The 12370-nt window shown below is 49.8% G+C and overlaps 3 protein-coding genes across 3 annotated transcripts; all 3 read left to right on the top strand.

The window, feature by feature from the left end:
- Positions 1-1436: 1436 nt before the first annotated feature.
- VE01_01442 (uncharacterized protein) lies at positions 1437-4660 on the top strand (the record flags this gene model as incomplete). Its single annotated transcript, XM_018270964.1, has 7 exons — positions 1437-2052; positions 2106-2669; positions 2718-2859; positions 2916-3140; positions 3199-3256; positions 3994-4373; positions 4426-4660. 7 exons carry the CDS (start codon positions 1437-1439, stop codon positions 4658-4660), a joined length of 2220 nt encoding a protein of 739 aa, XP_018134006.1.
- Positions 4661-5045: 385 nt separating this feature from the next.
- VE01_01443 (uncharacterized protein) lies at positions 5046-8711 on the top strand. The gene is made up of 5 exons (XM_018270965.2): positions 5046-6620; positions 6746-7465; positions 7522-7666; positions 7714-8313; positions 8372-8711. The coding sequence occupies exons 1-5, from the start codon at positions 6246-6248 to the stop codon at positions 8425-8427; spliced, it is 1896 nt and encodes a 631-aa protein (XP_018134007.1). The 5' UTR covers positions 5046-6245; the 3' UTR covers positions 8428-8711.
- An 861-nt stretch (positions 8712-9572) lies between these two features.
- Positions 9573-10769, top strand: URE2_1 (glutathione S- transferase, nitrogen catabolite repression regulator). The gene is made up of 3 exons (XM_018270966.2): positions 9573-9869; positions 9932-10099; positions 10197-10769. The coding sequence occupies exons 1-3, from the start codon at positions 9834-9836 to the stop codon at positions 10638-10640; spliced, it is 648 nt and encodes a 215-aa protein (XP_018134004.1). The 5' UTR covers positions 9573-9833; the 3' UTR covers positions 10641-10769.
- Positions 10770-12370: the final 1601 nt, after the last annotated feature.

The raw sequence follows: 12370 nt of genomic DNA on the forward strand, positions 1-12370 counted from the left end.
CGAGCCGTATTGAAGATTGAAGAACTGTCGTGGTTGACTGTATGTTCGTCGTAAAGTACGAGCATGCGCTTCTCCCGAGACACGAGGTTGTTAGCTGACGATTCGTGCCGTGGAAGGATAATGCCGCCTTGAGTCGCCTCGTGCCGTGGCTGTGTCCGCTTCTGTTTCCCGCATCTCGTAAGCACACCTCACCAATTGTACTATACTGTGCCATCTCCACAGAATTCACCATCGTGTCAGGCAAGGCTGATGCATAAGATAAGCCAGAATAGCGGTGACGTGACGGTGCTCTCTATTGATCCCTATGTGCAACGTTTGCTTTGGAATGTGGTCACACAATGCCGGCCGATTCCAGGCAGTAATTACGGGAAGGAAGCCAGAATCCAAAATAGCTGGGGTGAGAAAGCGGGAAGGAACAACCCAGAGGCTGTGGGCCAATCCGAGGGAAGGCGCGACGGACGTACGTGGCGTGCTTTCCTTGCATGCTCGCTGTTACACCGCCACTGCTCCATGCCTGTACGCACCCGATCTGTACTCATCTCGCAAGTAACCATCCGTCAGTAGCGCAGCTATGTAAGTAACAAGAAGAAATGTAAGCGCCTCGTCGGCATAAGCCTATAATGGCGCTGAATGCCGTCTTGGGCATCATTATGAAACTCGTTCAGCCGTGTTTATCGCTGTCGTGGGGTTTGCCGTATGACAAGCGGCAGCCGCACTAATGCATGTGGCGCCTGCCGTTGTCAGCCAGGATCTGACTACCGAACACGGGATGACAGGGTTTAGACCGGGGAAGGAACGGGGGATCTCCCATCTCGCCTACCCCTGTTCGAATATCCCTGCTGTGACACGTTGTTGGGGTTATCAATCAATTTTCATAGACCCCGCCGTTCGTTTTTTTATCTCACTTCAATCTCACCTGCTGTGTGACTCTACCAGCCACACCCTACCCTATCCTATCCCAGCCCAGCGTAAGCAACAGAAACAGCAACCATGACCACGGTTCACGGTGTCTGTTTATGGAATGCGAAATGGAAGGAGTAACCGCGAAGGAGGACGAGGCTGACTGGAAGTACGAAGTATGATTAGAAATCAAACAGGCAGATAATCACACTAAAGGACATAAGATAAGTCACGGGGAGGCTGACCAATACGCTCGGTGTGAGCGCTGTTACATGTCAGCTACTTGTTACTTACCTGTGGGCTGAAGAAAAATAATGCGGATATCTTTGCTTCTAATAAGGAAGTAAGAGTCTATGTATGCGTGGTTTACTCTTTCTCTTTCTTTTCCAACTTTCTTCATTGACACACTCTTCCCTGTTTGTTTCCATACTCCCCGTCTCCGTTACTGGTTTACTTTTCTCCTCTCTTCCGCCTCCCATTCTCTTTCTCCTTCACCTCTCACCCAATCAACCGCGTCCCCAACACACACTACCAAAATGGCCTCCCAAAACCCCACCGAAAAATCCTCTATCCACTCCCTCCCCATCCCTGGTGCTGATGCAGACATCGAGCGCGCACATGAACCCGAATCCCCGCCCACCGGACGCCAAATTCACGGTTTTCAATGGTTCCTCGTCGTTGTCGCTGTCTTGAGCAGCATGTTCATGTACTCACTCGACGGCACTATTGTGGCTGACCTCGTACCTTCGATCGCCAACGAGTTCCACGCTGTGCCGCTTCTCCCATGGCTCTCTGTTGGTTTCATGGTCGGTTCCATTGTCACGGTCTTGCCGCTGGGAAAGCTCTACGGAAAATACAATGCCAAACACCTATATCTTATTTCTGTTGTGATTTTCCTGGCTGCCTCGGCGCTGTGCGGTGCTGCACCAAATATGAGTGCCATGATTGTGGGCAGAGTATTGCTTGGTATGGCAGGAAACGGAATTTACTTTGGCATTCTGACGCTTCTGAGCGTACACACCGATGATACAGAGCGGCCAATGTACCTCTCGATGGTTGGTTTGATCTGGGGTGTTGGCACAGTCCTCGGGCCTGTTGTTGGCGGTGGGTTTGACAAAGTCAATTGGCGATGGGCGTTCTACCTGAATCTCAGTGAGTTCCTCTCCTCATTTTCAATCTGCGAAGCAACTTCTAACATTCCACAGTAATCGGCGGCCTATTCGCTCCGGTCTACGTCTTCCTCCTCCCCGCCTTCGACCCGTCTCCGTCTACCTCCTTTGTTGCCCGTGGTAAGAACTTCGACCTTCTCGGCGCCACTCTCTCCATTGCCTCAATCCTCTGCCTTGTCATGGCCATCAACTTCGGAAATGCCCTATACGCCTGGGACAGCGCCCCCATAATCGTCCTTTTTGTCCTCGCTGGCGTTTTTCTCATCCTCTTCGCCATCCAGCAGAAACTCGCCCTGTTCACAACAAAATCAGAGCGCATGTTCCCCGCCCACCTCCTCCGTAGCAAGGAAGCTTGTCTTCTCTTTGTCGCGGCCGCTGGATGCAATGCTGCAGGATTCCTGCCAGTCTATTATATCCCTGTGTACTTCCAGTTCTCCCGTGGTGATAACGCCCTGGAGGCTGCGGTGCGACTGCTGCCGCTGATCATCGTGTTGAGTGCGACTATTATGGCGCAGGGGTTCTTCATGAGCAAGCTCGGGTATTATCAGCCTTGGTATCTTGTTGGTGGTGCACTGTTGCTGGTGGGGGATGTTTTACTTTGTGAGTTTTGCCTCATTTGTCTCACTATTTAGCTAACCATGGCAATAGCACGCATTGATGAGAACACGAATGTTGCCAACATCTACGGATACGAGATCCTCGTTGCCATCGGCGCCGGTGCCTTCATCCAGGCTGGTTACGCAACTATCCAGACCGTTGTTCCTGCATCTGATACCTCATATGCCATTGCGTGAGCTTTCCATCACTCCGTCCTCCCACCTACGTCCGCTCACTAACCGCTATCAGCTTTATGATGCTCGCGCAATTCATTGGCATCGTCTTTGGCCTCTCTATCGGTGGCGCAATCTTCATCAACACCGCCTTATCCTCCCTTCGTTCTCTCTTCCCCCTCCTCTCTGAGGCGGACCTTCGTGTCGTGATCAGCGGCACCAGTTCAAATGCCATTGAGCTTATTCCTGTGGCGCTCAGGGATGACGCAGTGGCGGCTATTGTAGGTAGTTTGAGAAAGTTGTGAGTCGACCTCTTGTTCTAAGATTTGATGATGAGATGGGGCTAATGCGACGTGTAGGTTTATCCCTGCGTATGTTGCGGCGGCGGTGGCGCTTGTGGTGTCGGTGTTTATCAACGTGAGTTTATCTCCAAACTATGCATTTTTATGTCCTCTCCATGGTTATCAAACTGACACCGACTTCAACAGCGCGGTAAAGCTTTCCATGCCACAAGGGCGAGCAGCTAACCGGTGGATATATATATGTATGTCATTAATGTGACTTTTTTCAAGGGGAAAAGACGTTGAGAGAAATACAGAGGGGTTTGCAGTATTTACTGAGGTTTAAATTTTAAACCTGTGTTGTCGTTTTGCTTTTTATTTATTTATTGCTTCGGCTTTGAGGGATGTGGGAATAGGGAGTTAAAGCGTATAGAATAAAGAGGTTAAGGATTTACCCATTTGCTTTTTCTATAAACTACTGCAGGAAGCTAGTGAGCAGAAGATAACATTAAAACGGGTCAGGACCAGTGTATCGTCAAAGTTGTGGGTAGAGATAATATGAACTATATGTGATTTGCCTAAAAGATCTTAATTATTCAGCGCCTCTCTCATCCCATTTGATTTTATTTCTTTCAACTACCTTGCTATGAGTTAATAATATGTATGGGGATGTATCCCCGCTCGAAATGGATCAATATTTCGCTCTCATATTTTTAATAATACATCTATATAGGTTTGCATAGCGATATTACGTTTTGTACTTTGGCAGCTATTTGTAGATATTTTATCAGTGCTAAAGTAGCCATATTTCCTGCGTTTTCTACAGCCTCTTTTAATTGAAGCTCTAGGGGTATTAAATATGTGACCTGTCAGATTGCTGATGTGATTCTCGAATTACTTGATGGGAAAGAGGTACATAATAACCAATACGAATTACAAATCAGCGACTCGACACGCCAAGTTGCGCAAGAGCTGTATAATGATGATGGAATCGACGCCGAGTATATTCACATCTATATTCATTGCATGGAAAAGATAGACGCGCTGCATAGTGGGAGAGCCGTTCATAGTGACATCAAGCCAGACGTGTTCATGAACTGCGCATCAGTCATGATTGATTTCAGCAGCTCATGGTCCTGGGAAGATGGAAAAGACGAGCCGTGCCTTGATCCATTTAGGCGGCGTCAAGGGCCGACGACCTTCGAATCGCGCAGTAAGGGGGAACGAGACGGCTTTCGGTGGTCAGTGACAAAGTGAGTCTACAAATTCAAGATGCCAGCCATACATTATGCTAATCTAAGCTAGCGAGCATAATGGGGATGATTTATTGAGTCATCCTAACCCTGGGGTTGTGTATGTGCAAGAGTCTCGATCACATTTCCGCGATCCAACGCTCCGTGATCGCGTTCCATTTCTGCGAGATTGCCCACGTTGCCAACAAGCCGTGAAGGAAATCATTTCATCAGCAGATATGTCAAAGCTAGAGCAAGCAGAGCGGGAGGCAGAGATGACAACAGTCCAAATAGTCTCTACGGAGTAGCATTCCAATTGAATACTATTCAGGTACACGCAGAGGGATTGGGTTTCCAAAAAAAAAAATGCCATTTCACTATAACCTGGGGGCTTTTTTGTTTGAGAATAATTCACCTTCATAAGCGAATGGATACCGAACTTGGGATTCTCTTGTCGTTCTGATTCAGCCATTTGTGATGAAGAAGGTTTTGGTGACGTGACGTGTAGATCGACGACGTTACGTTTTGCATCCCCCAGAAACAACAAATTAATCGACCACCAGCTTCGCAGCACAGTTGCCAGGCTGCAAGACTGATCTCCAATATCTCAAACTCCCCACTCCTCAGCTACATCCCACCCGTGCTCCCCCTCCTTCAGCCCCAGCCTCATCGCTATCTCAGCTACGCCCAACCCTTCCCCGTCCATACTTTAAGTACCGGGAGCCAAGCCTGGCGCCTTCACATTCGTATCCTCAGCACAACCCAAAATTGGTATCTACCCTCCGCCCCTGATCCCTAACCGCGCTAATGCGGACTAAGGCGCATGCAGTAGCGTCTATCGATCCTGGGAAGTTGCGTTTGCGCGCGGAAGGAACAGCCGCGAGGTTGGTCGCTACTTCCTTCAGCTGGTATCAGGCTTGTGCGACGTGTCAGCCTTGACGGTTCGAGTCATCATATCGTGGGTTGTGCCGTGTTTCTATTTTGTTTCGAAACCTTCTTTCGTTCATTTTGTGTGCCCACGGGGTCCAATTCTGTACAGTCGTACAGACTCCTGCATGGTAGTGGGGGTGGTCGCACAGAGACGGCTGGCCGGAGTCAGTTTGTAAGCACCGCTCCTCGTTGTTGGGTCACACCGCTACGGCCGTCTCCGCCCCGTCTCTCAGCCGCTGTACGATACGAAGACGGGGTTCGTTCCTGTTTGGAAATGTGAAGCGAGAAAAACTCCCATTTTAGTTCGAGGCGCAAGACAGCAAGGGCACATGGCATCAGACGGGATGGGATGACCCGGGGATTATAGGTTACGCATAATTCCGTAGCCCAGGTCCAGGGGGCTTCTTCTAATGCGGACACCACAATATCTCGGGACACGTCGTGCCTGATCGGAGAAATGCCGCGTGGGAACCACGGTGGCTTGGCCCCTGGTTCCTGGCTTGTCCGGGGGTGGGGCAGACGAGGGTTGTCCAGCTCACGCTGAAGATGTTGATTATCTACATGTTTCATCATATGGGGCTGTGGCTTGCGAGGCTGGAAGATGGGGGCCGGAGGTGGCGTAGGAAGAGGAGGATTACTGGGACGGAGGATGGAAATGGCGTCTAATATTAGATAGAAGCCACTGCGCCTCGACTTGGAAGGATGGGTTGCCTTGCCTCGTGTTGGACTGTTTCGTTTACAACGTGAGTGCGTAATGCGAGAGGAATTGGGCGTAGGACGAGGAGAGTGAGTACATAGAGAGCGCGTTTCGCTGCCATGGGGAGGAGATCATCAAGCAAGTGCTTTCGTTGACTTTATCTTCGCTCTCTTATCCCTATTGTCCCCTTTTTCTCCCTTTTCGTTTGGGTTAATTCGCTCCTTTAACCATACCCGCCAAAGGCGAGACGCCACCACTCACCAACAATGAAACCGACCACCACTACCACTCTCCTCTCCTTTCTCCCACTCTTTCTGCCCGTCTTCTCTACCCCCGTTTCTACCCGGCACTACGGAAACCCCAAACCCCCAGCCCGCCTCTTCGGCTCCTCGTTCGGCGTTCCAGGACCCCAAACATTCGACTATGTTATCATCGGCGGCGGCACCGCCGGCCTCGCCCTCGCGAGCCGCCTAAGTGAGAACCCCAACTGGACAATCGCCGTCGTCGAGGCAGGCGGCTTCTATGAGACGGATAACGGGAACGTGAGCCAGGTTCCGTTATTTGCGAGCATAGGCTCGGATAAGACGGCCGCTAATTACAACCCGTTGGTTGATTGGGGGTTCATGACTGAGCCACAGACGGTGGGTTACCCCTTTTAACTATCCGTTTGTCTTGCCGATTTTCGCCCCTATGCGCGGAGTGGTTGCAAGGGTGTATCGTGCTGGCGTCTTCAGTGGAATTATGTGCTGACTTTCTCCTGGAACAGGGTGCTAACAATGCCTCTGTGCATTATGCGCGGGGTAAGTGCCTCGGAGGCAGTTCGGCTCGAAACTACATGGCCTACCAACGTGGGACTGTCGAGTCTTTCGATCTCTGGGCGACGCTTGTGGGCGACAAATCGTACTCCTGGCGCTCCTTCCTGCCCTATCTTCAGAAGAGTGTGCATTTCACACCCCCTCCCGCCGGCAAGCGCGCCGCCAATGCCACAGCGGCCGTAGATCTTAAGACAATTGGCCTGAACAAGGGGCCGGTCTCCCTGACCTTCTCCAATTATGCCATGGCGATCAGCAGCTATGTGCAGAAAGGCTTTGCGGAGATGGGGATCCGACCCACGAACGGCTTCGCGAGTGGCACGCTGAACGGGTCGAGCTACGTGCTCGAGACGATCGATGAGAGCACGCAGACTCGGGAGAGTTCTGAGACGGCATTTCTGACACCAGCGCTGGGAAGAGATAATTTAATTGTATTTGCGCATACCCTGGCAAAAAAAGTGTTGTTTGATAGCCAGAAAAGGGCCACAGGTGTGAGTGTAGAGACTGGCGGGAAGGTGTATACGCTCAGTGCGAAGAATGAGATTGTGCTTTCGGCGGGTGCGTTTCAAAGTCCGCAGCTGCTGATGGTATCGGGCGTTGGACCAAAGGCAACGCTAGATAAATTCAACATTCCTGTGGTGAAGAACTTGCCAGGCGTGGGGCAGAATATGTGGGTGAGTTTTGACCCTGTGGTGTGGATCAGCAAAGTGCAAGATACTAATTATGGCAGGACCATGTGTTCTTCGGCCCCAGCTATAAGGTCAATGTTATCACAGGATCAGCAATGGCGAGGCCTGCCTTCGCAAAGAAAGCTGTGACAGACCTTCTTGAAAAGCAATCCGGCATCCTTACCAACTCTGGTGGTGATTTTTTTGGTAAGTCCACTATTCCCACTTCTCACACCTCACCTAACCCCGCGCAGCATGGGAAAAGCTCCCACCCACCAGCCGTGCTTCCCTAGCTACCTCCGACCGCAAAGCCCTCGATTCCTTCCCTGCCGACTGGCCCGAACTTGAATACCTCACCGTCGGCGGCTACATGGGGAATAACGTCGATTACACCACCGGCCCCTCGGACGGCTCCAACTACGCCACCGTAGTCGCCGCGCTCGTCGCCCCCCTTTCCCGCGGCACCGTTTCCATCCGCTCCAATGACACTTCTGACGCGCCTCTGATCGATCCGCGCTGGCTGACGCACCCTACAGACGTTGCTGTTGCCATAGTTGCACAGAAGCGGTTAAGGGAGCTGTTTGCGACGAAGGCGATGAAGGGGGTTGTGCTGGGGGAGAGGGTGTACCCTCCCGCGTCGAAGGGGGTGGAGACCGATGCGCAGTTATTGGCGGAGGTAAGAGCGAGCTTTAATACGGTGTGGCACGCGGCGTGTACGTGCAAGATGGGGAAGAAGGAGGACGAGATGGCGGTGGTGGATGGGAAGGCGAGGGTGTTTGGGGTGAAGGGGTTGAGGGTGGTGGATGCGAGTTCGTTTGCGTTATTGCCGCCGGGGCATCCGGTGAGCGCTATTTGTGAGTATCATTATTTCCTATGTGCTGGAGTTGGTTGACTAATGGCGGGTGTGTGTAGATGCATTGGCGGAGAAGATTGCGGATGATATTAAGAAGGATCTGGTGGTTGTTTAGATGGAGGGGTAATGTCGATGGAAAGCTGTCTGGGTTGTCGAATAGGAGGTTTTAGAGAGGAACTATCAGAGAGGAGCTGTTAGAGAATGTCTGTGGGTAGAGAGCTATGGGTGAGGGGATTGGGAAAGGCCGAGAGGTTTCTTTGGGTTTCGGCGTTGATGAATAATGTTATTTCATTCTTTCGTTCATATTTTGATGTATAGTTAGGCACATACAGGTATCCACAGAACAAAGGAATAGAGATGCATGGATGAAGATCCTGTAACCAATCGAAATGTTGCTTAGAAATATATAGAAATATCATCCTGTTGGATGTTGGTATTAAAAATGGTATGCCGTTTATAATGTATCCCATGCACAGAGTGAAAGGCTCCGCGCCAAGAAACTGTGAAAATGCATCACATAGCTGTATAATTCGTCATGGACGGAACCATACAGATGTAAAGGCATAAATGCGAGTTGTATAACGTACCAGGTATACTGTGCGCTGTAGGATTTATAACATTTTTGCGTGCTGCGTCCCGTGAGACATGCATACTCCATCTCGGCACATCCATCCCAGAACAGGAAAGTCGACGCGGCCGCCTCGGCGCAGTAGAACGGTTTACCAATCGTCGATCCAAGGGATGATCATCGGCGCGCGCTACTTCTTAGCTTCAGTTACGGTTACGTCTGACAGGTGACAGTTGTCAGCTTACTACAGCATACAGCAGTAGAATAAGGCTTTGCCGAAAACACATATCGGATGCAGCTTACGAGAATCGGGAACTAACCAAATTAAGCGGCTGCCCCTATCACAACTATACGCATTTTTAATGGATAGGAGCGATCGTGTTGGTTCACAAGGAATTCATAGGGCGGGAAGGTGGCTTTTGCCGGGGGGGACGTGCAACTTCAATTTCTTACCAATCTGTCGTTTTTGTGTGCGTGGTGAGTAATTCAAATGTGACCACCATATTCCACTAGATATCAAAGAAACACGGGAAGGAGAAGCTCAAAGAAAAAAGAGAATAGACGTCAATGACGATGACGACGCGAGGCTGGTTGGATTGCTTAGTAAATGCGAAATACCGACCGACTGGGTAGGCGAGAGGTTGTGATTAGAAATCTTGGGCGACGACGTCGATTGTTACTGCCGTTTTGGATATTGTCGTTCCTGCCATTCTCGTCGTCGGTGCTCTTCTGAATATGCTGTGTGATTGATGTTTGCTCCTGAGGGAAAGGTATAAAGTATCCTCCAATTTCCACGGTTGGGCTCTCTTCTTTCTTACAACTTCACTCTCACAACACACATTCACACTCAGTCCTTTTACAACCTTCTTCTTCCACATCAGTTTCTAAACTTCAATCAACAACCAACACAACTCCATTTCAATCACTTTAAAGTCATCTATCCTACCTTCAAAATGGTTCAACCAATCAAGCTCTACACTGTCGCCGCCGTAAGTCACTGCCCATTGCCATCCACTCCAAAAAAAAAACACACAGTTAAACAGAAACACAGGGTCCAAACCCATGGAAGGTCGCCATCTTCCTTGAGGAGCTTGGTATTCCTTACACCAACGAGCTCCGAACCTTCGCCGAGCTCAAGGGGGAGCCATACCTCGATATCAACCCCAACGGCCGCGTTCCAGCCATCCAGGACCCAAACACTGGCATCACTGTCTCTGAGGTGAGTTTAACCTACCACAACCCCCCTCACCCAACCTCACCCTCATCTTCAATAACCAATCCTCCCCGATATCACCTCTTACTTACTCTCCCCACAGTCCGGCGCCATCCTCCAATACCTCGCCGAGACCTACGACACCACCAACAAGTTCCACCACGCCAGCGGCCAAGAGAAGTACTCCGAGTACCAGTGGCTTCACTTCCAGACCTCCGGCCAAGGCCCCTACTTCGGCCAGAAAGCCTGGTTCTCCAACTACCACTCCGAGAAGCTCCCCTCGGCCGAGGCCCGCTACGAGGGCGAGATCCGCCGTGTCCTCGGCGTCGTCGAGCTCCACCTCAGCAAGACCAAGACCGACTACCTCGTTGGCAACAGCTACTCCTACGCCGATCTGGCCTGGACTACTTGGAATCAGCTGATTGGCTGGTTGGCGGCTGACATTGATGTCAAGAAGGACTTCCCGCTCTTTGCGGCTTGGAATGAGAGAATCCAGAATCGTCCTTCTGTCATCAAGGTTGCGGCGGACAAGGCTGCGCTTCAGTAGATTGAGACCGTCGAGACTTGACTTCCACTTTCTGATGTGAATGTGAAGCGGTTAGACTGGGATTCGGGATGTGGATGCGATGAGAAACGCAATGACTTTATGGCTTTGAGAAAATGAAGATCATTTCATACATGTGTTCCATGATGCTTTTCGAAGTGACTGTAAATCCAATGATGTGAGACCCTCCAACCCTCTCCTCCATCTTCTCTTTTTCCTCCGCATCAACAAGCTCCTCCGTCACGGCGCGAGATTATCAACCAGCTATATGCACGTAGACGTAAATATATACTATGGTCTTATGATAAGACTGTATTACATAAAACACATATATAAAAATACTGAAAGAATTTATTACCAGTACGCAAATTACCCAGTGATATCATTTAAGAAATATTTTATTATATATTAAAGACATTTTCTTTACGTCGTGTATTTAAGCTGAACGTACATCAATTAGTGAAATTCCATGCTCGACAATAATCCAATCATACATCATAAATAGTGGTATATTTAATTACGGACCGGCCTGCTACAGTATCTGTTGCTATAAATAACACAAATTTCGGTCCGCGGCGGATGGGATAGCAATTACGTTGGGAGCTATGGCAGCTGCATGAGAGCTTCACAGAGTACGGCGGCATAAGTTTCCGTACAGGTCTGTGCCTTTCCTATACAGAATGACACCCGTTTACTGCAATTTGAGCTTCGTATCTATAAGGTTATAGACATGTGAAAATCAATAGTTCCTCTTTTTGTGAAGCTTAATCTAACAGGGCAAACTATAATGGATATCTTGGCAAAAAGGGTCATAGCAGCCACGTTCTACTTAGTAGTAGTATATGTAGTATCCTGTCAGCACCGAATACTGTGACTAGTACACGCGATCTGCCTGTGATGATAACTAACTAAGACAAAGAAAACATAACGCAATAGAATCGGTGATTATCTCTCATACTGTGTAAGCGTGGCATTAGGATAAAGCTTAGCATCTCTAAAATATTGCAACTGTCACAGTGTGGTGTGGTCGGCCGGGGAAAATCACTCCGAGTAGCGAGAAAGTCACAACTTGGCAGCGCCGAAGTAGCCTCACTGGTGCCTTTTGGTAGTGAAGCCACGCGCATGGCCATCCGCAATGAGGCGTTGTATTTTGCCACGTAACTTGTATGTAAAAGTACATCTGATCTCGATACAGTTATAGGTGCCGTGCCGTTATAGCTTGTTCCGCCACTGACTCCATTTCTTCAACGCACTGATTTCTTCCTCGCATGGATTCCTACGACGCCCACCGGATTCCTACGATGACCACCGGAACTAGATGCCCATTGTATCGTAATTCCCACCCAAGCCTTCCATGCGCCGCAAAACGTGCTGACACGTGATTGACGACAAGAGCATACTGGAATTTCCGTTCTCTATCCCCACAATGAGCGAATCGTCCACTCTTACCTCGTTTTGAATACCCAACTACGGTGCTACAAATTTCCGCAAGGAGAGAGGGCCAATCAAAGCTTAGGCTAATGCCAACATCCATTTATCCGTTTAAAGAAGGTAAGCTGTTCGCGTCAGCTATGACCGAAGTGCCATGATAATACCGGGATAGGCGTAAGCTAAAACCCCGCTAGCTAATGAACCCCAGACTTCCGATGGGGCCAACCCTGGCAGTGTCACGCCCGCGCTAATATTGCGTGCGGGGAAGATCCAACATAACGTGGAGATGTCAGGTTCACGCC

This window comes from Pseudogymnoascus verrucosus (assembly GCF_001662655.1).
Source record: "Pseudogymnoascus verrucosus strain UAMH 10579 unplaced genomic scaffold scaffold_4, whole genome shotgun sequence".
Lineage (NCBI taxonomy): Eukaryota > Fungi > Ascomycota > Leotiomycetes > Thelebolales > Thelebolaceae > Pseudogymnoascus > Pseudogymnoascus verrucosus.

Excerpts from the sequence above, each read along its gene's own strand:
- URE2_1 (XM_018270966.2), top strand. The coding sequence starts at position 9,834 with ATGGTTCAACCAATCAAGCTCTACACTGTCGCCGCC. Across the intron at positions 9,870-9,931 it reads AGCTCTACACTGTCGCCGCC|GGTCCAAACCCATGGAAGGT; the intron begins GTAAGTCACTGC and ends ACAGAAACACAG. Across the intron at positions 10,100-10,196 it reads CTGGCATCACTGTCTCTGAG|TCCGGCGCCATCCTCCAATA; the intron begins GTGAGTTTAACC and ends CTCTCCCCACAG.
- VE01_01443 (XM_018270965.2), top strand. The coding sequence starts at position 6,246 with ATGAAACCGACCACCACTACCACTCTCCTCTCCTTTCTCCCACTCTTT. Across the intron at positions 7,667-7,713 it reads CTCTGGTGGTGATTTTTTTG|CATGGGAAAAGCTCCCACCC; the intron begins GTAAGTCCACTA and ends AACCCCGCGCAG. Across the intron at positions 8,314-8,371 it reads GCATCCGGTGAGCGCTATTT|ATGCATTGGCGGAGAAGATT; the intron begins GTGAGTATCATT and ends GGGTGTGTGTAG.